Raw genomic sequence first — 26,246 nt, forward strand, 5'->3', positions numbered from 1 at the left:
ATAGTGCCAAAACTGTTTTGTCACAAAGATTCCTTTTTTGAGTGTTGCTCCTAAAGTATTCTGTGGTGCTCATTACTGCTGTTAACTCCTTAACCAACAGATGAGGAATCACAGCCATTATTTCTATCTGCACAAGGAATGTCCTTATTTAGAACTGGATGAACGGGGAGAAAGTGATTTCCAAAACTTAATCAGTTCTGTTAACTTGCAAAAAAGGGCCTATAGCCTCCCGTGGACAGTACAAAAGGGATAAGAACAAGTATCTATGTATCTATGAGAATGATCTGAAATGCAATGGGTGTGTAAGCAGACTCGCTGCCTAAAAACACGCATTTCAGAAAGGAAATGTGTAAAAGTAAGAAGAGAGGGGTCAGGAAGCCTCAGCACCCTTCCCCTGACAGGTTCATGACATGCTGCTGGTTGCTAGATAACTTACATTGCTGTAAGGTATTTAACAAAAGGAAGGATATACTGTAAATGCAGTATTCAAATAAGTTGATGTCATTGTAGCCTAGAACGGGGATCGAGTTACCTGTCTCTTCTTGACGTTGTTTCATCTGATCTCATTTAAATTCACTGAACCCTTAACTAATCAAATTGCTTTTTTTAATGGTTGTCTGCGCTCAGGTTTCAGAAACTCTTACTTTATAATTTCCCAGACTTGTGGCAATAAGATTTCTGTCAGCTTGCTTAAAAAGTGATGCTCTTTCACAATTTGCTCAACAGCTCCTAATTACGGATTAATGCTGTTCAGTATTAGTAGAAAATGACACAACTATTCTTAGTGAAATAATTTGTTATATCCAACATAATCATATAAATAATGCTAAACATTGACTCTGGTTTCATACTTATTTATAACAATAACTTACTGTTTTAAAAATGTTTTATGGGTTAATTTGAGTTTAATTAAAAAAACATGCCGTAATGAAATCCAGTAAAGAAATGTGTTCTTCAGGATCAGGACTAGGGGAATGGGAAAGAAAGTGGTTTTCAATACTGGGGTACAAAGTCATAACATTAAAGCAAACCATGAATTTGTTTTTCCTTTGCTTTGCTGCAGTAGTATACTAATGAATCCATTATCCTAAAATTAGCAGTTGAAAGTACCTAAAGTTAAAATCTTACATTAGGTGTATTGGTTTTTACATACCTAAAGTACTAGTGCTAGAATTTTAAATGGAGGAACACACTAACCTTCCTAGGAAGAATTACGAATTGCACAGATTAAGCATCTGCTCATGGATCCATTGATGATTTCTGGTTAGGGAGTAAGATCATCTTATAATACATGCTTGTGTTCCTCTTTCTGTGTTACCAGTACTGCGAAGGTGCAGCCGCAAGAAGAATCAGCCTGAAGTACTTGCTGGTCCTGGCGGAAAGGTCAACCCTCTTTATTCAGGAAGGCGTGAAGTTATTCGATTTTCCACGAGTTCTAAAACATTGTCCCATTTCAGGACCCTTTAGGGGGAGATCAGGAGGTCATAGCCAGCCCTGTTTACTAGTTTTATCCAGAATTCTTTTAACAAAATGTTATTTTCTTGAGAGAAGTGTGGTTATGTCCTACAGTTTGAGCCCATATTTCAGATCTTTAATTGTAAGTGTAAATGAAAGTTTTAAATCTAGACTATTTTATATTAAAATGTTTTAAAAACTGGGTAGTTCCATTTTTCAAATATTTGCATGTACAGCATTTGTCACTTCCATGAAAAACAAAACAAGGAAGCAGTTGCGATATGACAGTATTTTCTAGATTTAAAAATAACTACGTACTGTAGCACTGTTCCACAAGTAATTTAGCAGTTAATGAATGAGTTCAATTTGCCAGTTGTTGAAAAGTAGATATAAGTTGCTGATAAATCTTAAGATCAGATACATTATAGTTCCTTTCAGCCGATTACATGGATAATTTTTACATAGGTTTACTCATTCTAATGAAACTTTTAGTAAGTAAAAATACAGCAAGTTGATTATTTTAAATTTATTTTAAGTAATGGCCTGTAATTTCAGTAGGATAGAGGTACAGTAAAACCAGATTGTCCTTGTCGTTTTTGTTTTCTTTGTACCATTATCTGCTGTCCAAGACACTGTGACCCAAGTGTCCGGAGTGCTTATTTGTACTTGTTTACTCTATAAACATACCTTTAACTTTTTTGTTAGTTTAGATGTATATATTTCTTTTTTGAAAGACAGTTACACTGCATCACAAAAGCTACTGGATGGTGTGCCAAAGTCAATTGTTTTGCCAAGGTGGAGCTACTGTTAACTCTTTTTTGAAGTTGTAAGTGGTATAAATGTTTTTTTTTCTTTTTTCCCAGTTGTTATATGTCAGCCTTTGCTGACACATTTATGTAAATATGGAAAGAGTATTTTTGTGCCTGTCTTGAACCCGTTTTGCCTCCATTAATAAAGCAGTGACTATAAACAACTCTGTGCAATGTCTTTGCTTCATTTTATTAATTTTTCTGCCATGCCATATCTGACCAGACTGAAATTTATACATTTTGATGCAAAGTAAAAAAAAAAATGTTTCGTTAGAAGCTTGGTTTGCTCATTGTTCTGTCTATACAAACTTGTACTTAGTGGTACAGCACTGAATATTCACTTGTCAGTTCTAACTTTGAATACGAATATTTGGAATTTGAAAAAATTATGGCCTAAAAAAAGATTCATTGGTATACCTGTTAGTCCTTAGAAAAATATTGCTAAAATGTTTCAAAGTTCAGAATTAAGTTGAACATTAGAAAGTGCAAATTTATTGTCATTATTTTTACCTCATCTCAAGCATTTGGTCTGAGAGTGGTTATTATTATTAGTTATATCTAAATAGTATAATTGGGTAGATACAAGTTACATACTGTATAATTTCTATCATGGGCACTGTAAATTTATCATTTGGGTTTTAGCTTTAGAAAGTACTTCAAAATGGGATTCTTTGGGAGAATCTTAAATTTCACTTATGGTCTTGAAGGTGCATTTTTGCAGAAACTTTTCTCAAGATTTTAAAAGTTTTCAGATTTGTAATGCTGGACATTAACAGATTACTTGCTTTTAAATTTTCGCTTTTCTGTATTGAAGAATGTGCCAATTAGTTTGAGTAGAGGTTGGACCACTACAAAAAAAAGATCTACTTCAGACTTCTCAAAATGTAAGCTTACAGTCCAGTTGATTGAAGAATTGCATTTCAGCCAGCATCTTGTTATATTGATCTTGCTAATAATGACTTAAATGGATTAAATCAGAAGGGTTGTAAGGTAAGTAGCCCTGGGTTATGTTGTATAAGCTGATTTAACCTGAGGTATGGTGTAAAAATAGTATCTTATTCTGGCATCAAAGCTGCAGTGAAGCATCTAGTTCTCTTATCCACTGGCTACCTGAAAGGTGCTTCGCTTCAAGAAGTGTTCAGTCCAGTAAAACATGTCATACATATCATTTTGAGGAGATTCTGTTCTTCTTAGGCACATTTTGTAAGAGCAAAAATATAAGGAAAGGATTTTACACCCTAAACCACCACAATTTTGAAATCTTAACTGTTTTGAGGCAAAAATAAAATTCAAACCCTGGTCATACAAGGTGGGTGTTGAAGCAGTATGTATCCCACTTAAGTCATTTTTCTTTATACATCCCAGAACATTAGCCCCTTAGCCAGACTGCAATATGAGATTCACCCACAAACTCCTCCACGGTTGCCTAGTTGAATAAACAGACCATTGTTTAGAAATGCAGTGTATGTAACAGTGTACATCAAAGTTCAAGACAGGAGTGCCAAGACCTGCTGGTAAATAAAACTAAATCATCTGATTTGATTTGATGTGACATTCCAGTGGGAGGCATGGGAATGGTCTACAAAGATATAAATAACACTGAAAAAGTACATCAGGCTAAAGCAGTATCACCAAAGGTGGTGTGAAACTGAAGCAGTGCAGCACAGAAGATGAACATGGTACAGAACAATCTGCCCTTTTGCCTTCAACCGCTTGGAGCAGTTTCTTGATGTTGCATCTTGGAACTAACCAGGAGAATGAAGGCATGTTTTGTTACATTACTTTTTATTTGAAAAGATATAAAAAAACACTATTGTAACTGTTATTGTAACATTGGGACATAGAAAAGTATAATGCACTATATTCTTTTCCAGTGCTCAACAATTATACAGAAGTTGTAATTTGCATCACAAAAATTCAGTCCCCCCTCCAAGTTGCTTTGAATACAGTCTCTAGTTGAACGTTCCTGGGTCCACGTAAGGATAAGCCAGGAATTCTCCTAGCTTGTTTCCGTGAGTGTCGTAGTGCAGCATCCTGAAACACTTGTCACAGAAGAAGCAGGGATCCATCGGCGCAAAGCAATCTTTGCTGGTTACCCACCTTTTGAACAGGAAAAGAACGGAGGACAGTATATTTTCTGTATTTTCTTTTATGTTTCTTTTACCCCTTAATGATTTGACAAAAAGTATTCCCTCTCTAAAGCTTAACTGTTCTTATGTACATACCTTTGTTCCCATCCTATTATAGCATACAACGTATGTCTACCTTACATAAAAATAAACTTCTTAGTTCAGAAACTGTCAAATGTTACACACATGGTTTGAATATATAGTTTAAATCACTCCCTGTCAAATAATAAAACATCATATACATGCCAAATTGATTTTAAAGCCTGCACGTATTTAAAAACATTTTATATGATTTTTTTTCATGTTGCTGCATGTTTTGCAAGTGATCTGAGCAGCGACTAAATGAAGATGTCAAAATGAGATAATGCAACAGCAGCTTATCATCACACTACAGCTAACAGTAGGTACTGAAAAGCACAGATGCCTTGAAGAAATTTGAATGTACCATGTCTTGCAGAAGTATTCAAACCCTTCCAGCTTCCACATTTTGCTGCTTTAAAGCTTGCAGTCAGAATTAAAAGGGGAACTTAATGGCTGCATGAGTGAACCCTTTTCTGTGGCAAACCTAAATTAAGGTGCATTTAATAACTCACACAATTAGCTGAATGGACTCTGTGTACAGTAATGGTGGTTCTCATGATTCCTGAATAAAAAAATGCCTGTTTCTGTGAGGTTCTGACGTCAGGAAGTTAACTTTACTGAAGACTAAACTATGAAGACATAAGGAAGAAGTCATGCAAAGCGCAGATCACAAGAAGGGAACAAAAGACTGCAGTCTCTGAACATCCTTGTGATCACTTTGTATTCATCAAGAATTGGAGTTTGCAACAGAGCACTTGAGTAATCCTTCAAAAATATGGCAAAAGGCATTATGGTCAGACAAAACCAAACTGTAAACGCCACATTTCTGAGCAAATATCCAACACTGCACAGCTCCCAGTCAGCACCTTCCCTGAAGTCAAGCAAGCTGGTCACAGCACCGTGCCAATGGGATGCATTTTTGAGATGAAGAGGAAAATGGATGAAGCAAAGTACAGGTCCGGCTTTAGAGGAAAGTCTTTTAAAGACCTAAAACTGGGATAAGAAGTCACCTCTTAACAAGCAATAACCTATGGCACATGGCTTACACTTTGCTACATTCTTGCAGCAGCACAGCTACAAGGCAAAAGTGAATTCACTTCAAATCAAATTGCTGTCAATCAGTGATCCCCAAACTACTTGACAGAGTTTGAGCAAGTCTGTAAAGAAGAATGGGCAAAACTGCACCAGCCTGATGTGCAAAGATAACAGAGATTTCTTCTAGAAAGATCTATGGTCACAACTGCTGCCAAGAGTCCTCCCACCCAATATTAAGTTCTAAGGTCTGTAAACTAATGCAATGAACATATTTCATTTTTTTCTCTTTAGTTTTTGTTGACATTTACTTTAACTATTCTTCCCCTTCATAAGTCTTCAATTATCATTCATTTCTTTAATGAAAATATAGGGTTTAAAAATGTGTGTGCATTTTTTGAAGTTCACAAAATGAGAGACTATAGGAAGGCTATACAATAGAATACTATACAATAGAAGGAAATGGATTAATGATAAGTTACCACTTCACATTTGACATTGGACTATGTTTTAAAACATAACTACAAGATAAAATGATTAATTTAATCAAAATTACATTAATGAAAAATAGGTTTTCTCCATTTTATGAACATTTGCTTCTATAATTTGAATACCAAAGCTCCTCTTTTGTACTTGCAAGACAATGCCCTCAAGAGTAGGCAACCTATCAACTAGGGCCTGGAAAGTTGCTTGTATGTGTGCAAAGCGACAGTTCCACATGAACTTATCTTCCTCTCTGATTCAAGTAGAAAAAGTTCATCTTAAATCTTGAACTGTTACCTAAAACTTCATATAGTGCAAAACATCCATCTGAACATCCCAAGTCCATTTGCCTACATAAATATTCCACGAGCTCTGGTTTTCATTATGTCGTCGAATCAGTGATTTCTTTCTCCAAAAATGTCAGAATACATGTCAGATTATTATCAACTTATTAATTCTACTGACAGTAAAAACAACAAGCAGACTTTGAAGTATTAAATGGCTACAGCTGTGATCAGCCCAGCACGTATTTGGTGTCTGAACCAAATTGTAAGGATTGTAAATACTGAAAAATTATAGGCATATACATTTTGCTCTATTAGACTTGTGCTCCACCTAAAATTCTAGTAGGTAATATTTCAATTTTCTGAAAACGTCTTTTGCATAATGCTGAAGTATATCAGTGTCAGGCTTATCATATCCACTGGTTTTGTGAGGCCACTTCCTTGAGACTATTTTCGGATAAATGTGATTTTATACGTGATCAGACATCGAGATGGCCTCCGAGAAACAAAATGATGCAATCCGCCTGGGCTGCAATGAAACCCAGCCCAACTGTCTCTTCACAAAGAACGTCCTAAACCAGAGGGGGAAAAAATAATGGATTTAACACGCACATATCACCTCCTTGTGATTCATCCGGCCATGACATTACTATAGCAAGTCAGCTGAAACTAAGCACACTGCAACTTGCTGGTGTTGAACTTAAAACCCAGAAACTCCCATGGGACTTTTCCTACCTTGGGATGTACATGTTGCACACGGAGCATTTCCGTGTCTGGACCCAGTGCTTCTTAGTGATGACTGGGTAGAGCGTTTTGTCTAGGCAATCATCCCGATGGGCCACCCTGATGCCAAACAGAAATGAAATCTGATAACATGTCACCAACGTGACTGGCAATGATGGGCATAGATCAGTGGTTTGCCACATTAATTTTAATTTAGGTCACACATGGACATGGAAACAGCAGACATTATCAGACATTTGTATCCTGTGCACAATAAGACAGTGTTTCAGCTTAAAATATTTCCATGGTTGTGCGTCATAGCAACCTGTAAACATCAGCACTTTTCATTCTGTTATAATAATTTATTTCTGCATTCTAACTTAACCCTCTAGATTTGTATGAGTTAGGGATCTCTTGAACTACCCAACTTAGTCAATAACAGTACATTTGATTTGAGTTAGGTATAGACATTCTCTTACAAATTTGTAATCTCCTCTTTGAGATTACTTGTATAAGTGTTTAAATGCCATGTTTTGTTTCTACTTGAAAAAGAGAAATGATTAATAAAAGACAACTAAATTAAACTAAGTCCCTAGAGAAACATTTACTGAAAGGTTCACTAGAGTTTTTGGAATATTAAGTCACTATGGCCAGTCCAAATGTCTATTTATTGGTATTATTAATTATTAATAAATAAATATTATTCAAATTTTAAAGTTATTAAATCTTGATACATTGCAAATATATTATGAAATACAACAGAGGTAGAAACTAAATGAAAGCATATTTAAGACAGACCAGAAAGAACATAGAACGTAATAGGAAGACATTTACACAGAACAGTGTTTTAGGAATCTGTAACAAGCTACCAATGTTAACAAAGAGACTTTCAAGAAACAACTAGACAAGATCCTCAGATCAATTAACCACTAGGGGTTCTCTCTCATTTGTAACCTTTATGTTCTTATAGTGGAGCTCTATGCAGGGTTGTATGAGAGGGGATGGGTTTGGGAGAACATGTGTATCAGTGTTTTTGTAACATGTCTTAGAATAGTTTTGAGTTGGCTGGAAACAAAAAGGAGTTCTAACAATGTCAAAGCTCCAAATGTCAAGGGAAAATATTTTTAAAGTCTTCAGGTTTTTTATTATGGAAATCCCATCCTTCCATTTTCTAATCTCTTCCTCCAATGCGGGGTCACGGGAGAGCCGGAGCCTATCACGGCAAGCAATGGGTGTAAGGCAAGATACACCCTGGATAGTACGCCAGTCCATCGCAGAGCACATACTGTACAGACACAAACATGCATCTACTGTACTTACACCGGGGCCATTTTGCCCAACAGCCAATTAATCTACTAGTATGTTTTTTTTGGACTGTGGGAGGAAACTGGAGCATCCAGATGAAACCCAGGTAAAAAAGTGGAGAACATACAAGCTCCACATGCTAATCACCCCGCCACTGTGCTGCCTCTTTTTGGAAACCACTTCTTAAAAATTTGAAGATATTGGCATTAAACCTTATCCATGGTCAGTGAAATTAGACTGCCGACTAATTATGTCTTTTGCCAAGCTGTTCAACATGGGAAATAAAAAGCACTTGGTAAGTATTAGCTCATTCACTCATACAGTAATGTTATTCACTATGGAGATCTAGATCAAGTGTAGGTTGAGTTTATATTTTTTAGCTCTGCCAAATTTTTAATTTTTGATACATTCACAGTGTCACTGGAACATGGAGGTGTTCAAAGGCAATGATAACCTATTTAGTTTGACCCTTCTGTAAGAAATCAATTCATGTCTAATTTATGTCCACTTTGTTCTAGTACAAGCCGTAAAACAGCTTATGAAACAATTGCATCCAAGTATGAACACAACTACCATAAAGAAAAGAACAGAAAACACTCACCTGATGTCTGTAATTATAATAATATGTTCACAATCTCCTTGATGACAATACAAGTAAGGGAAACCAATTTTAATTTTCAGGTCGTTAAAAGTAGCCTCTTCCATTTTTGCAGCTTGTAACTTGTCATGTGTGTAATGGTTCTGAGCCCAGTCCAAAATGGTCCTGAAAGCAAACAAAAATCCAGAACACTGCAGATGAGCACTCTATGTAACTTGCCCTCTTTACATCATGCAAACTACAAAAAATGTATTTTCCAATGCTACAGTTCCCAAAACCAGTGTGAAATGTCAATACCATTGATTGCTACACTGTTTGTACTACACAAAGGAATTAGTCAAAAAAACTCACTCTGCTTTTTAACTTAAATATTACTTTGATAGCTATACTGTACAATAACCTTGAGATACATACAGTATAGTGTCTACTCAGTGTACTTTAATATATTTCAGTCTATTAAAATTCAACCCAGTACATCTATGTGCCGAAAATCATGGGAAAAAAGTCAATAAAGTCATTTGGAGATCTTGACAAGAAAGAAAAGATGACTTAAGATTTTTATTTTTCAAAACTTTGCATCCTGGAAGACAATTTTAAACTGTAAAATTGGAATTTTAGAAGTGAAACACATTTGCTTTTCCTCAAATTTCCTCAAATGACCAAATCACGTCAAAGAACGCAATATCAAACGCAGAAGCAACCAATCTAATTATACAGTCATTTATGACAACATAGACACTCAATAAAGACCAAAAGCAATTGCAACACATTCCTGATAAGTCCATCTGATTATATCTACTGTAAAAACATTTTGTGTTCTTTAATGTTTGCTTGACCACTGAAGCCACAGTTACATCAATATCACATTGAATGATACAGTTTGGTCCTTTTAAGAAGTGAAAGAGTTTGACATGACAATCATATGTTTACATTTACAAACTTGACTCTAAAATTGACTCTAATTATTCATTAAATTATTTGGGGATCCTGACAAGCAAATGTATTTATATTGTTAGGTGTACATAAAAAAGCTAAAATTATATTAACTAAAAGTTAACAACAGCTAAAGTTCCTTGTATTCAGGCTGTTGCAACAATGTCCCATTTTGTTGAATTACAAATGATGCACACATTTTTAAAACAAATATTTATCCAAATATAAATATTGATAAACATAAAAATATCAAATGATCAAAACTTGCATGATCAAATTGAATCCCTTTAATTAGTAAAGAAATTAAATGCAAGCCCAGATGTGCATCAATTCTAAAGAGTTTTAATTTCCTTAGTGTGCTATTCCACCATTTTGAGTAATACCGTTGAGCCAAGCTCCCATCATACAGTTAAGAATGTTGCAGACCATCTTAGCTTTGTAGCTAATATAGTAAATATATATACAGTGCCTTGCGAAAGTATTCGGCCCCCTTGAACTTTTCAACCTTTTGCCACATTTCAGGCTTCAAACATAAAGATATAAATTTTTTATTTTATGTGAAGAATCACCAACAAGTGGGACACAATTGTGAAGTGGAACGAAATCTATTGGATTTTTAAAACTTTTTTAACTAATAAAAAAATGAAAAGTGGGGCGTGCAAAATTATTCGGCCCCTTTACTTTCAGTGCAGCAAACTCACTCCAGAAGTTCAGCGAGGATCTCTGAATGATCCAATGTTGTCCTAAATGACTGATGGTGATAAATAGAATCCACCTGTGTGTAATCAAGTCTCTGTATAAATGCACCTGCTCTGTGATAGTCTCAAGGTTCTGTTGAAAGCGCAGAGAGCATCATGAAGACCAAGGAACACACCAGGCAGGTCCGTAATACTGTTGTGGAGAAGTTTAAAGCCGGATTTGGATACAAAAAGATTTCCCAAGCTTCAAACATCCCAAGGAGCACTGTGCAAGCGATCATCTTGAAATGGAAGGAGTATCAGACCACTGCAAATCTACCAAGACCTGGCCGTCCCTCTAAACTTTCAGCTCAGACAAGGAGAAGACTGATCAGAGATGCAGCCAAGAGGCCCATGATCACTCTGGATGAACTGCAGAGAACTACAGCTGAGGTGGGAGAGTCTGTCCATAGGACAACAATCAGTCTTACACTGCACAAATCTGGCCTTTATGGAAGAGTGGCAAGAAGAAAGCCATTTCTCAAAGATATCCATAAAAAGTCTCGTCTAAAGTTTGCCACAAGCCACCTGGGAGACACCCCAAACATGTGGAAGAAGGTGCTCTGGTCAGATGAAACCAAAATCGAACTTTTTGGCCACAATGCAAAACGATATGTTTGGCGTAAAAGCAACACAGCTCATCACCCTCAACACACCATCCCCACTGTCAAACATGGTGGTGGCAGCATCATGGTTTGGGCCTGCTTTTCTTCAGCAGGGACAGGGAAGATGGTTAAAATTGAGGGGAAGATGGATGCAGCCAAATACAGGACCATTCTGGATGAAAACCTGTTGGAGTCTGCAAAAGACCTGAAACTGGGACGGAGATTTATCTTCCAACAAGACAATGATCCCAAACATACAGCAAAATCTACAAAGGAATGGTTCACAAATAAACGTATCCAGGTGTTTGAATGGCCAAGTCAAAGTCCAGACCTGAATCCAATCGAGAATCTGTGGAAAGAGCTGAAAACTGCTGTTCACAAACGCTCTCCATCCAACCTCACTGAGCTCGAGCTGTTTTGCAAGGAAGAATGGGCAAGAATTTCAGTCTCTCGATGTGCAAAACTGATAGAGACATACCCCAAGCGACTTGCAGCTGTAATCGCAGCAAAAGGTGGCTCTACAAAGTATTAACGCAAGGGGGCCGAATAATTTTGCACGCCCCACTTTTCATTTTTTTATTAGTTAAAAACGTTTCAAAAATCCAATAGATTTCGTTCCACTTCACAATTGTGTCCCACTTGTTGGTGATTCTTCACATAAAATAAAAAATTTATATCTTTATGTTTGAAGCCTGAAATGTGGCAAAAGGTTGAAAAGTTCAAGGGGGCCGAATACTTTCGCAAGGCACTGTATATAACGCAAAAAATTAACTGAATAATTATTTTCTTACAGAAGTAGTCAAATGGCTTTTGTGTTCAGTAATAGTGATTCATATGTTTTTTTAGACAAAATACATCTGTCTTTCTAAGGGCTCACATTCTGGTAGTGAATTTAAAGCAAAGATTCAACCATGAAGGCCAAGCAGCTTTTTCAAAACAAGTTTTAAAACTGATACAGTTATAAAAAGACACAGATTGGAAGAAGGGGAAAAAAATCAAAGACACTGAGTTCTTGGTGAAATTGAATATTAAGAAATGAAAGGTGTATTGGAGCACCCTGACCCTCCCTAGATCAGGCTCTCTTTCCACATTGAGCAGCCCAGGAAAGAGGAAATAGTGCCAGTGAAAGAGCAGCACAGTTTAATGCCTGAGATGGGAGAAAATGTTCATGGGACAACAATGTCCTATGCACTCCACAAACTTTAGGGCAAACACAACACAACAACCAGTCAACATCATCCCTATTGTCAAGCATGGCGCTTCCAGCATTATATTTTGTGGTCAGACTGGAAAGCTTGATGAGGCTGAAAAGAACACAAATGGGAAATTCTAGAAGAAAACCTGTTTTAGTCTGCTAAAGGCCATAGGGTGGATTTTCTCAATAACTAGAGAGTATTTTAAATACCTGAAGCAGGTCAATACTTGAATCTTTTGACCTTGTCAATATAGAACATTCTTTTGAGCTCTGGAATGCATCTTGTCTGGTGTCTTTAATGATTCCAAACGCAGGAATACCTTTTTTTACCTGGTATCCAAAATCATCTTTAATTGAGTTACGTTTTGTCAGGACTGACTCTGTCACTTTAGTTGTACCCCAATTATTTTAATATATCACCCTCCCATACGCATTACAACTTCTATACAATTGTGTCTATTCTCTACTGCATTGCAATTAGTATACAATGTAGCTCTAGTTTCAGCAATTAGTATTAGAGACGCACCAAGCGTATGGTTTCTATAAACAAGCAGGCATACCACTCACCCTGACAGAACCTACCTATATTTTATCATTATCTTCAAGGTTTATTGAAACTACAGGACTTGTCTTAAATGTTAATTTCTGAAAGAGTCAGGGAGTCATAAGGTGTTGTTTGAAAGCACCATCCTGGGCCATCTCTGAAGACCTCCAGGGGTCTCTTGACACACCAAAGTGTGCTTTTACATGATCAGACTGTATACTACTGTTTTGTTTAATATGAATCTGTTTTGTTTAAAAAATGTACAACAATTGAAATTTCTACCAGTAATACTAATGCCTACTGAAAAAACTAATTTGTCAGTAATTATTATTCTCTCCCATCGGAGCTCAGCAAAGGAATCATCAATTGCTGTAAAGACACATGAAAAGGGGTTAGAGCTTCAGCTTTGTACTGCAAGCTTTAACATTTTCCACTGGCATTTCATGTGAATGAATACAGGATCAGTCACATGACAGGACATCCCTTAATTGATTCTTCAAACCTGTAAAAATAAGTCCCATAAAATCCAAAACAAGGACGTTGTGTATAAATTCAGATAAATCAATGTGAATTGCTCTGTCCTTTTATGACAATCATCTGTTTATCTACACCATATGGCATGACTACTATGGTGAAAGTTGTTAATTCAGGGTGAGAAAATTTCTCAATAAAGTTTTAAAAGACCGGATACAAGCATTTTAGCTCATTCAGCTCAATGGGTCACAGTCTTCATGTACTCACTACATTTGAGGGGTAGGCGACCAAGTACTAATTTTACACTATTTTAACTAAGTTACTTTGTCCCAATACTTATGCTGACTTGAAATTGGGGAGATTGAATACAAAACATCATTCTTCTAACATAGTTTAACATATATGCACAAACGTATCCACAAATAAAAGACATTCTACCTCACATTTATCTTTTGATCTGAAATACAATTTTTGTTTCATTGTCCCAATACATCCTTTCACTGTCGCTACTATCAAACAGGCTAAATGGCCCAAAAAGTTTTCTTATGTTAGTATGTACATAGTGATGAAATAGTTAATAAGTAATTTATGATCGTATGAAAACTGAAAAAAGTATGCATATTAGAATGAATATGCATCAAAAGAGGTCCTATAGCTGACAAACAATGAACTTGTACAACACAGAACTAGACCATAACTTACTGTACGACAAGAATGGAAACAAACTTTAATTCATTCCACTGTATGGAATAAGAAATAGTATGAGACCCTTTCTTAAGGAATAAAGCATAAAGCTCCTTTCTGTAATATTATTCTTCAGCTGAAGACAAATTATTCACAGTTAATATGGTGTGAACACTATAGCATTTAATCTACACTGCCAAAACTAATGGATAAAAGACTCAAACACTGGATGTGGGTGTATCTCATTCCTGACGTTCCCAGCACTTCCTAGCCAAAACCCACTTCCTGGAACCCTATATCAGAATCTGCATCAGGATTATAATTTTCAAGGAATCGGTTAAGGATACCCAGCATCTCCTCAATGGAAAATAATGATTTAAGATTAGCTAGACCATTGAAAGAGCTGTGATGCCCTAGACCTCTGCATGATTCTAATTGAAAACTGCTTTGTCTTAGCAATTGCGACCTTCATGACAGGCTGAAGTATCCCTTGATTTAAAGCTAAATTCGATACATAGACCAAGTGTTCCCCAAGACAGGAGTCCATTCCAATTTCACAATTTCATGCCATAAAACCCCTACAAGGAAATCCCACACGTTGTTTCTGTAAACAAAAAGGACAATAATCCTACCTCACGGTTTGCTTAAACCCATCAAACACATCACAACTAAAACACGCAGCAACGGACCCCATACACTGGTCTAAATAGATCCTATTCATACTTGTACTTTTCTATTTCTTACCTACAAGTAACTAGGTTTTAAGTCAAGGTAGTTCCAAGGACAAAGATACATTTTTCCCCGAAGACAAGAGGAATACGTTGTCCTATGTGCGCTCAAGTTGTGCTGTGCGATTTCTAACAGACCATTTGCATGACACCTGTTGCAAAACCGTTGCCTTTCAAGTGTCCCAGGGCTATGACTTACTGGCTGAGGTCTCTGCATTCGGGGTACCTCATGTCATTGTAGAACACTCCCTCAAAGAAGAAGAAGGCAGATTTGTAATGATCCTGGATAAAGAAGGTAGAAAAAAAACACAGTAGTTGACAGCACAAAAGAGAGATCAACAGTTCACATCTCACTACGTATTCCATCAATGCCTTTTGGCAGCTGTTTATAAAACTGAGGAATAATAATGAAAAAAAATATTGATTTCACTATATGCACTCTGGCCTTTTTGGGTATAATCAGCTTTTATCTCCTATTAGTTCAGCAATTACGTCGGCTACATCATATCCTGTCAATGGTGTCTGTATAACAAATGTAAAATGGTAGGTATTACAGAGTACCCTGACACTCTGACAAAGCCAAATAGATAGGAAGACCAAATTTATTCTGCAGCATCACTGAAGTGGCAGAGACACTCAGCGTTAGTAATATATTTAAATATTAAGGAAGAATTTTTATGATGGTCTCAATGGTCAGGTTAATGTTTGAGACTCCACTACATACATTTGTCTGTGTGTAGAGCTGTGATTAAAACTTTTCAGCTATTTTTATTTAAAAACAGAAGAATGAAATGGGTTAAGAAAGTGAAAAAAAGGCATTTTATGTCTGGGTGGGAAAAGCTCACTAAAGAAAATATCATAATTAAACTTCAGAATAAAACAACACCGAAACTAAGTAATATTTAATTCACTACCACAAAAAAATCAGTATAAACAGCAAAAGTGGAAAATACATATGTGATAAAGCTAAACTGTATAAATTGTCTTCTGATAAAATGTCACAGGAAACAACAGCAGGAAACATTTGGATAAAACAACAAATTATCTGAGCATGAAGTGGAAAGTACATGGGTGGGTCTGAAAATCTAAATCAAACAATTGCATTGCCAATGTCTGAATTAGATGCAAGTTCATGAGTTGAGAATCATCAGTAAAAGGAGCAATCAAGCTGAATAAGAGAACTGCTAAGAACTCTCCATCAAACCTGCAATACAATACCGCACTAGTTAAAATTACATTAGGAAACTACACAAGTTCTCCAAAATACTAAACTATACAAATTTTTATTGCTTTTACTGCTTTGTTCAGAGTTTGGGTGCAACACGTCACTCTCAAGATTCGACTGAGGCAGACATTCAGAAAAAAAGCAGGCAAAAGCCTGAAGCTTTTCATCATGGCAAAGAACCAGAGTGAAGAAGTCCACTATGGCTGGGTAGTGTGTATATGGGATGCGCACCTTGTTGATGTGCTCTGGAGCCAGGTCCGGCATATTGCTGAATTCCCCACTGACTTGCAGGTCACTCACACAGCAGATGGAGTCTCTCAGCTCCGTTAGCTTCTGAGAGCCCAGCACTCTCATTGTCTGGTGCTGCCTGTGCCTTCTGAACTGTAAGAACACAGACAAACTTGAGGCAGGTGTATCAGGAGGTACAGATCGGGCCATTCATTTGAATCAGTCTCTCCAATATCAAACAATATAATATTAGACCTCAATCATTCAAAACCCAGTAAGCTGAATAAACAGTCAACGTCTCAAGTTAATGTAACCTCTTAACAGAGTAAATTACTTTATGACAAGAGAAAGCAGACATAAAATGGTCAGTATGACCAACAGTCTTATTCAATAAATTGAATAAATTGAATTCAGTCGTGTTATCCTGAATGAGTTATTTTTCCTTTTAACCCAACACAACATGCTGTTTCTGTGATGGAACAACAGAATGAAAGGAAAGGAAAATGAAAGGGAAATTATATGTAATTATGTTTGGAATTTTTTGTTTTATTCCAAGAGGAAAACATCTGTAGCTGGGATTTGTGAAACTATCCTCACCCACATGATCAAACTACTGACCTAACCCAGATTGATATGATTGCATTGATGAGCTAGTGCAATAATTTACCCTCTTAAATATGACTGGGTACACAATGTTGATACTCAAAATGATTTCCCCTTCTGCCACCATGGCTTCTGGGTCTGCAGGCCTCTTCCTTTCAGTTACACATTCCTGAAGGCACAGAAAGAGGAAGGTCGCACTCATTATAACACACACTGGAAAGATACAGTACGAAGAAACAAAACAACAGCACCCAAAAAAGCACATACTACCTACGCTTCCTTTCTATTCTGTATTTTTAGATCCAGTGTCAGCTGTCCAAAATATTATGTCCTCAGCCAAAAAAAGGATAAACAAATAAACAACAATAGCATTAAATAAATTTCAAGAATTAACTAGAGAAATTTGCAGATGATGGATACTAAATTAGAAAACACTACAGAAACTACAGAGGGAAAAAATGGGAAAAAACAGATTACATTTAACATAGACAAGTGCAGTGTGTTACATGGAAATAGAAAAAATATTATTTTTAAATTATGACTACATTGTACCGGTTTTAACACAATAGCTAAATATAAATTATGCACTTTTAACTATTTATTCTTACATTGTTCACCTTTTTATTGCTGCTCCAGAAGTGCCTAGGAAGTTAAAATGATACATCACCATAAATACCTAAACATTTCTCAAAAGCGAAAGCCTCTTCATGCTTAGTGCTTTTGTAGCAGTTTATTATATAAATAGTTTATGTTTTTTAAACTATAAACCTTTGGATTGGACTCCACGTGAACTGTTTCCAAACAATCAAATATGGTTAAATTTTCCTTTTAATTCTTATACTTCTATTGTCTCATTCCACCTTCATTGTTAGGTGAAAACATTTGATCACTAATGTGAAAAGCATTCCCCCCAGTAGGCATTATGAGAAACTAAAGCAATCCTTAGCCAGGTCAACCATTTTCAATTCCATCTGGTGACATTCCTAGAGGTTTTACCACTTTCTCCATATTGTTACAAATTGGGTGTTATGAAAATGGTTAAAATCAGGAATTGACTAAGCCTCAAGTGCCTCCTGACTTTTTTTTAAATATAAGATCAGATCGCTTTATTGGCCATACACAATTTCTTGCATTAGGAATTTGTCTTTTTCACGTACCCCAACTTATTCTCCATGAGACACAGACAGAGAGAAGCTTGGGGTCAAAGTGCAGGGTCAGCCATTGTACAGCGCCCTGACTCCTGTCTCTCTTGTGGTCTGACCTTCTTTTTCCCCTCTTCTCTTCTACAGTCTTAATGTGATTTTATATGGTGTGTTTCTGGACTGCTGACCGACAATCAATTACCCACAACTTAATTAACTAGGCAAACTTTACTGATTGCTTTTGATCACAGGATTGGGACACCCTACATCTCAGCAAACATTCCCACTGCTTGGAATCTGGAAATGTTTACACTGCCAGATTTGATCTAAGCTCTTACAGACACTTCCAGTCACCTATAGCTGTAACAATATATACATCCCCCATTTCATTATATGACACTGCATCATAATTGATGCATGAAATACGTGATCTGTAGCATACATCTAACACTGTGCCCTATTTTAGGTCTGACTCTTATGGATTCAGACACACTTGACTCGAACCTTGATTTAATTGATTAAACCACTGTGTATGGTGTTAAGTACTATGCCTCCCCCTCTTAATTAAGCTAAGATAAGATAATGAAGAAAGAAAACACAACGTTTCAGCCATGGAGTCTTCTTCAGGTGTGAGAAGGCTCCACGGCTGAAACGTTGCGTTTTCTTTCTTCCTTTTTTTCAGCATGGAAACCTATTACTTGTTCCTTTGCAGCCTACGCATGCTGACGCAACCACCCACCTAAGATAAGATAAGACAACTAACTGACACTTCTGCCTACCTCCCTCTCCAACAGGACCCTACCACTGACCACCAAAAGGAAGTGGTATCCACCATTTCTCTTCTTATCAGCAGTAATGAGCTCCCCCAGGAGGCAAACCGGCTAATCATGGAACATCCACAGGTATCTCAATTTTACCTCCTCCCCAAAATCCACAAACCGGACACCCCTGGACGCCCCATTGTATCAGCATGTAACTGTCCAACTACTTACATCTCAGCCTTTCTCGACAGCCTCATGAGACCGCTGGTTGAAGATCTTCCCTCATACATCAAAGACACCAACCACGCGCTCCAACTTTTTAATGATTTCCAATTTCAGGGTACCGAATGCTACATTTTTACCATGGACATCACATCTCTGTACACCGTCATTCCCCATAATGACGGCCTTACAGCCCTCAAGCACACGCTGGACAAACGCACAGTGCTTGATCCATCCACCCACACCCTGGTACGCCTTGCAGAATTGGTCCTCACACTGAACGCATTCTCTTTCAATGATCTTTTTTACCAACAGGTCAGTGGAGTTGCCATGGGCACCAGAATGGGACCCAGCTATGCCAACATTTTTGTCGGCTGGGTAGAAGAACGCTTCTTCGCTTCCTACACTGGCTATGTTCCTGACCTCTACAAACGATATATTGATGACTGCGTCGGTGCCGCCACATGCTCCAACGATCAGCTTGAGTTCTTCCTGCACCATTTCACCAACTTCCACCCGTCCCTCAAATATACGGTTAACATATCTTCCACCACTCTTCCGTTTCTAGACATCCACTTGTCTATCAACCACCCCCGACTGTCCACTTCAGTTTATTACAAACCCACGGATTCACACAGCTACCTCCTGTACAGCTCATTTCACCCCAACCACACTAAAAACTCTCTTCCTTTTTCACAGTTCCTAAGGTTACGACGATTATGCAGCGACGACATTGACTTTGAGAACCAAGCCCTCGAAATGTACTCATTTTTCATCAACAGAGGATACCCCAGCAGTGTGATTGACAGGGCCCTTGCCCGAGCCAAAAACACCCCCCGGAACATCAACCGATCAGGAACTCCCGCCGTAACAACCGCATTCCTTTGGTGCTTCCTTACCACCCTAACACACTTCCTATCCCCAGGACCATTAACCACAACTTTTCCATCCTACAGGATGATCCCTCCATTGGGGCCCTCTTTTCTGATCGCCCTATCATCTCATATCGCCGACCACCTAATCTGCGTAACCTCCTTGTTCACAGCTCCCTTGACCGCCGTCAACAACCATCCACACCAGGCACTTTCCCTTGCAACAGAGCTCGCTGTATCACCTGCAAGTACACAGCCACCACCACACTCATTAAAGGCCCCTCAGGACAATTCCGGATCACCCAGACAGCATCTTGTACCTCCAGCAACCTTATTTACTGTATCTCTTGCAGTAAATGCCCAGCCATCTACATTGGAGAAACAGGAAGGAGACTTGGAGACCGCTTCAGAGAACACGTCAGGGCTGTGAAGATTAAAGATCTCTCCAAGCCCATTGTTTCTCATTTCACCTCTGATGGCCACGACCACTCTAATCTCTCCGTCTGTGTTCTCAAAGACGGTTTTCCGAACTCATACATCAGAAAGACCACCGAAACTAAAATTATACTGCAGCTAGGATCACACATTCTCCCTTCCCTTAACGAAAGACTACTGTTCTTTTAAATTTTCTCCATTCATTGGAAGTTTCATTTCACACCTCTCTGCACCCATTCTGACTTCACACCTCTTGATTGGCCTCTCTTTCTGTCCCCTGCTCCCGCCTCTCACTCCTCCTCCCTCCCAACCTTTGTTCTCCCGCTACTTTACCTTTGCCTACTGCCCTGTCTCTCTCACACCTGAAGAAGGCTCCACGGCCAGAAACGTTGTGTTCTCTTTCTTCTTTTTTTCAGCATGGAATAAACCTATAACTTGTTCCTAAGATAAGATAAGATCACTTTATTAGCCATATATAATTTCCTCTGCCGGCCACGGGATTTGAACTGGCAACCTTCCAACCACAGGCACAGATCCTTAGCCACAGTGCCACCTAACCACCACAAACAAGAGGAGGCCATTTATTCCCACCTAACCTGTTTGGTAATGGAATTACCTTTTATTACTAAAATACTATTGTGTTTGTAACCAGAACTGTCTGTTAACATGAAAGATTCAATGAAAATGAATGGAAATTATATCTGCAATGTTACTGCATTAGCATTCATTTATCTCTGTATCTTTTGTTCCAAACACTTGAAGCATTAAAGTATAAGTAATTACCTAGTGGTCCTTTGGCATTTTACCAATCCCTTGGGTGCTCTTTTTGAATCTGCTCCTCCCATTTAATATTTTTCATTCCTTCGTAGATCCTTACCTCCAACTGACTGGTGCCTTCCTCACTCCCATGCTGACAATTTAGAAACTGGTAGTAGTGTAGTACAGATTAAAAAGGATGTCCTGCTCTCACAGGCTGCAAGCTTTCAGTCTCAAACAGGGAAGGCTACAAGGGATCTGATTTCTGGATTCAAAATCCTCATGGACAAAGTAAGCCGCCCTGATATTTCAGAATTACCAGCAAAACATAAATCAGACCGCACAAACGAAAATTAACAGAAGCACAAAGAATGGTAGGGAGTTCTTTAAAGCTAAGGTTGCAAGAGGCTGGAGGAAGGTACCATTGTTTCCTGTAAAAAAAAATGGTTGGATGTGAATCTCAGACCTGGAGGAGGGGTGGATATGATTGCTTTATGAGCCAAATGAACTAGATGGGCTCATAAAAAATGATGGGCTGTCTACACATCTTTAAGGCTAAAAGACTACTTTTTGTATTACAAAGTATAGATCTATTAGAATTAGCTTAAAATAAAACAGTAGAAGATAGAATTGTGTTTCTCAGTAAGGAAGAAAAAGATTGGAACAATGTGAAATGTCATAAGACTTTTACACTCCAGTGTACAGTGCACGTTTTAATATTTTTCCCCACACTAAAAGAAGCCTGGAGTCACAGCTTATGACTGAAAATTAGGTTCCTGTGAAAGAGTATTTGCTAATGTTCTGTGCATGTACAGTACTTCAGTAGACAGCCTTTTAGCAACACTGTATGTGTTGTGCTGAAGCCAGAAGCTTCGCTTGTTGACAAGCCAGTCAGATGGCCAGTCACACAGTGATCTTGCTTGTTTATAAAAGGGCACTCAAGTGTCACCCTGGCTACCAGACGGCAACACACGGCAAAATTGTATAAACGTGTTAGTGAAAGACAAAGAAGGTCTGTCACTAGTGGTGCTGTGGTTTTCTCAATTGGATTTAGAGGTTGAAATTCCACTGACTGGATCTGGGACAGCTGACAACAGAATATAATGTAGAAAAGGAACATTACAGCAGTACTTGTCATTCCTTTTTCTGATTATGGACAGAGACAAAAAAGATAATACAAAAAATCAGGAGGGGTCAAACTTACTAGTACACAGGCTAGCACAGTACATGGCAAATCCTGTTCCTTTCTTATTTATCCCAGAGCTCATAAATTTTATTTTTAATTTTTAAATTGCCTTTTAGAAATAGGACTTCAAACTGGCTTAAAGGTATACCAAAGCCATTTTGATGATCAGTGAAAAGCTAGCACGGTTATCTATTTTAAGAATAAAAAGCACAGTGAATTTCCAGCTAGGTTTGATGTTTCCAAAACAATTGCTTTGATGCAATCATTCATATGATACTGTGAAGAATCATTCACAAGATACTGTGAAGGGGGCTCTACGTTTCAATCACTCTATCAAACTATAGTTTGAGCACTTTTGTAAGCATTTAAATGAAACTTAAAATTAAAAATTAAATGAAATGCAATAAAAAAAGGTAATGAAAGGTCTAAAATATTTTTTCCACTTTACAAGAACATCTAAGAATCTACTCTATGATGACGAACAGAGACTAAAAAAGGGGATTTGAGGACCTGTAATCAATGTATATTTTTTTCAATACAGACTAACCTCCGTCAAGCACAGAACTTTAGCAGATCATGTTTTCTTGTCATAAACATTATGTTGCTAACATTAAAAAGATCTACTGCTAATTAGCAGTTTGTAGAGTCTGGTCAGGGACCTCCATCTACTTCAGCCCCAGCTGTGACACTTGGGCAGCAATATGAGATGACAGCACAGTAAAACTCAGGCCAAGGGTCCTCAAACAATATTTTGCCTTATTACTATATATGTATCCATACAAACTGATCTATGATAGGGACCCATCACATCAATAAACAACCACCAAAAATATTATAATCTACACAATATATTTTTCTTAATGTTTGATTACTTGATTATCTCTCATAAATGGTGGGTAGCATATATGAGGTTGTTGCTTGTAAAACCTGAAATGAGTGCTGTTTAAATTCTTGTTGTATTTGAACAGAATCTTCAGAATCTGAGAGAATATCTCTCTCTCTCTCTCTCTCTCTCTCTCTCTCTCTCTCTCTCTCTCTCTCTCTCTCTCTCTCTCTCTCTCAGAATGAAAAGAACATTGAGATGCTTTTTAAGAGAGGATAAAACCAAAAAATGCTTTTTTTAAAAAAAAAGAGGGCAATAAATTATTGTTTTCACCAAACATAAATCAATGTTGTCCTTCCCTGGGTAATTCCCAGGGTATTTTCTTTCTCTCATAAAGACTTAATTATTCATGCAAACAAAGAAACCAATGTCATATGTAAAAATAAAAAAACAACTGTAGACAGTGCAGTACAGCTCATATCCATTCGCACCTGACCAACAGAGCCTTGTTCTGGCAGATAAAGGACAAGACTACAAAAAAAATCAATTTCTACAATTCTTTTCCACATTGTCATTTCTGCCATGTTTTCTGATTGTGTGTGGTAAACCTTTCTATTAATTGATCATGTACTACACTAAACTATCCTTTCTCAAGCAAAGTACAACACTGATCATCTTGATCTTCTTTGCATTAGCAATGTAAAAATACAAATGCACTTAGGTGTACTAATATGCTTAAGGAAATATAAAATATTTGCCGATAAATACAATACATTAATTACAACAGTCAGACAGATCGGCAGAAACACAAAACAGACGAATCAATTGATAAAATAGTTGCCTTTAGAAACCCCGCTCTGTAAAATTAGGTGGAAAGGCAAATAGATGCTTTCTAAAAAAAAACACTCACACTCTTTAGCCATAAGACATGCAAAATGTACAGAAAAAAAACTGAGATTTAGGTCATTAAGCACTGCAGTAATTAACTAAGCTACCTCATGGATGCCACCTGGTGACTGGAAAAAATAAGAGAGACAAATGACTCCTTAATATACACACTGAAGAAATTCCCCAACCTAACCTCCAATCACAGAAGCGCTACACAACACTAGAATAGGAACCAGTGTAGGACTGAGATAATACAAATGTTCCATCTCCTTCTCCAGACTCACCATTTCACTTGCATAGATGTTACTTCTGCATGTCTTATCTATTGTCAGAGTTTCCCGGTAATCCTGCTTCCTTTTTTGAACTCTGCTCAGACGAGAAGATAAGAATAGAATAAAAAAGGGAAAAATAAGTTACACATATTTTAACCAAAAATCTTAGAATGTGATGTCCATGTGCACAGTGTGAATGCCTAGAACAATTTCCCCATTAGACTTTGCTTTGAGCTCAAAATAACTGATGGGTGAAGTAAATGGGCTCTGGGACTAGTGCTCTGGAAACTCTGTCTAAGGGACTGACAAGGCAAAACACCCTGTGGGTATTAACACCAGACAAAGTGTTTAGCAAAAAGTTTTTTTTCCATTAGCTTCATCTTAAAATTTTGTTAAGGTGAAAACTGAATAGGATAAAGCCAAGTTTAAATGGATGTTGTGTGGTACAAAATAAACACAGCTCAGGTATGAGTTGAAAAAAGAATATGAATGCAGAACATGCAATCTGTTTGGAGGAATGGCTAAATTTAATATTAATATTATTATTAGTAGTAGTATTAGTTTTATTATTATTATTATTATTATTATTATTATTAATAATAATAATAATAATAATAATAATAATAATAATTCCTTACACATATATAGACCTTTCTGGACACTTCACTCCAAGTGCTTTACAGGTAATAGGGTCTCCCTTCCACCACCACCAATGTGCAGCATCCACCTGGATAATGTGATGGCAACTATAGTGTGCCAGTACACTCACCACACATCAGCTATCAGAGGGGAGGAGAACACAGTGATGAAGCCAATTCAAGTTATTAGGAGGCCATGACCAGTAAAGGCCAGGTGGAAATTTTTACACGAATCCGGGGTAACATCCCTACTCTTTTTGTGAAACACCCTGTGGGATTATAGTCCCTGTCACTATACTGCGGCATTAGGACCCACACATACCCCAGGGTGAGCACCCACTGCCAGCCCCACTGACACCTCTTCCAGCAGAAACCTTAGTTTTTCCCAGGAGGTCTCCCATCCAGGTACTGACCAGGCTCACACCTGCTGAGTCTCAAGGGGTTGCCAGTTGTGAGTTTCATGGTGATATTATGAACTTATTCAAGGGCTACAGAAAGGACCTCAACATTGTCAAACACAAAAGAGGGATCACAAAAATCAAATGACGAATTAGTAATAAATTAGTAATAAAATATTTAAATATTTTTGACAGATATCCTCACCTCAACGTCTGCAGACTGGGATTTGGGCCAACAACTTCTGTGTCAGGTGATTCGTTTTCAGGATGACACCTCAAAGTATCCAAGCTGTCAAACCAGTAATAAACACAGGACGCCAATGTTAATTCATCCAACAATCCAATTTACAATTTCCATTTTAAACTTTGATTTTTATTTATCCTCTGACTCTTCACTTAATAACGTTTGTTTTGCCATCATAATTTCCACCGTAAGTACTGAGAATCGTATATTTCCGTTTTCTTGCTCTAAAATTTGCTAAGTATATTTTTTTAGATACTTTCACACGTTTGTACAGGGATGTGAGCATTTATTCTGGATTGCACTATACAAGTAAACTGCAAAATAAGAATCATACAGCTACAGTAATATGACTGTTGATTTAATGTTCAAGTAAGAGTTGGGAGACAAGATAACAGTGAATGTCACAGGACACAGTGCAACTTGTTCATCTGAATTATTTTTTTTTAAACAGGTGCGGCGAAATCATACCTACACACGAATTTGACTTCCTCCAAGACGTCTGCACTAATTCCGACCTCCTCTGCAAACGCAGCATCTTCTGCTTCTTCCGAATTAGCTGCGTTTTCTTGAAGGGAGAAATAATCGGGGTTCAATTTCTCTCGCCACAGTTTCCCAAATGAGCCTACATGAAACACTTTTGTGTTGACACCTTTATATTCGTAAGTTGGAACACTGATTTTTGCAACATCCAAGTCTCCAACATCAGTGGACGTCGCCATGCTGGTTTAACTGTTAACGGAAGTTACGTTTTAAA

General features: G+C 37.4%; 2 protein-coding genes across 9 annotated transcripts in view; one reads left to right on the plus strand and one right to left on the minus strand.

Moving 5' to 3' along the window:
• The window catches only part of psip1a (PC4 and SFRS1 interacting protein 1a), a 35,460-nt gene extending 33,032 nt beyond the window's left edge, over positions 1-2,428 (plus strand). For all 6 annotated transcript variants that reach the window (XM_088627048.1, XM_088627068.1, XM_088627038.1 and 3 more), the window contains one exon: positions 1,322-2,428. In XM_088627048.1, the coding sequence (XP_088483174.1) occupies positions 1,322-1,358 (37 nt within the window). In that variant the 3' untranslated portion in view covers positions 1,359-2,428. The remainder of the gene's footprint in view (positions 1-1,321) is intronic.
• A 1,604-nt stretch (positions 2,429-4,032) lies between these two features.
• snapc3 (small nuclear RNA activating complex, polypeptide 3) lies at positions 4,033-26,246 on the minus strand. 3 transcript variants are annotated; one of them, XM_088627105.1, is made up of 9 exons: positions 25,961-26,242; positions 25,454-25,537; positions 24,225-24,306; positions 16,920-17,024; positions 16,256-16,405; positions 14,999-15,081; positions 8,903-9,064; positions 7,009-7,116; positions 4,033-4,364 (listed from the first exon to the last, which is right to left on the minus strand). In XM_088627105.1, the coding sequence occupies exons 1-9, from the start codon at positions 26,209-26,211 to the stop codon at positions 4,217-4,219; spliced, it is 1,173 nt and encodes a 390-aa protein (XP_088483231.1). In that variant the 5' UTR covers positions 26,212-26,242; the 3' UTR covers positions 4,033-4,216. The 3 variants fall into 3 exon arrangements, with proteins under 3 accessions (XP_088483231.1, XP_088483223.1, XP_088483241.1); XM_088627097.1 differs by lacking the exons at positions 4,033-4,364; positions 7,009-7,116 and adding an exon at positions 7,190-8,209 and having other exon boundaries at positions 25,961-26,244; XM_088627115.1 differs by lacking the exons at positions 4,033-4,364; positions 7,009-7,116; positions 16,256-16,405 and adding an exon at positions 7,190-8,209 and having other exon boundaries at positions 25,961-26,246.

Source organism: Lepisosteus platostomus, chromosome 1, assembly GCF_059453375.1.
Source record: "Lepisosteus platostomus isolate fLepPlt1 chromosome 1, fLepPlt1.hap1, whole genome shotgun sequence".
NCBI classification, from domain to species: domain Eukaryota; kingdom Metazoa; phylum Chordata; class Actinopteri; order Semionotiformes; family Lepisosteidae; genus Lepisosteus; species Lepisosteus platostomus.

Bases quoted from the DNA above. Each gene is read 5' to 3' on its own strand.
- snapc3 (XM_088627097.1), bottom strand. From the start codon at position 26,211: ATGGCGACGTCCACTGATGTTGGAGACTTGGATGTTGCAAAAATCAGT. The intron at 15,082-16,255 runs GTGCGCATCCCA...TTCTTTATCCAG, and splicing joins CTCCAGAGCACATCAACAAG to GATCATTACAAATCTGCCTT. The intron at 8,210-8,902 runs GTGAGTGTTTTC...TTGCCGTGATAG, and splicing joins ATTATAATTACAGACATCAG to GCTCCGGCTCTCCCGTGACC.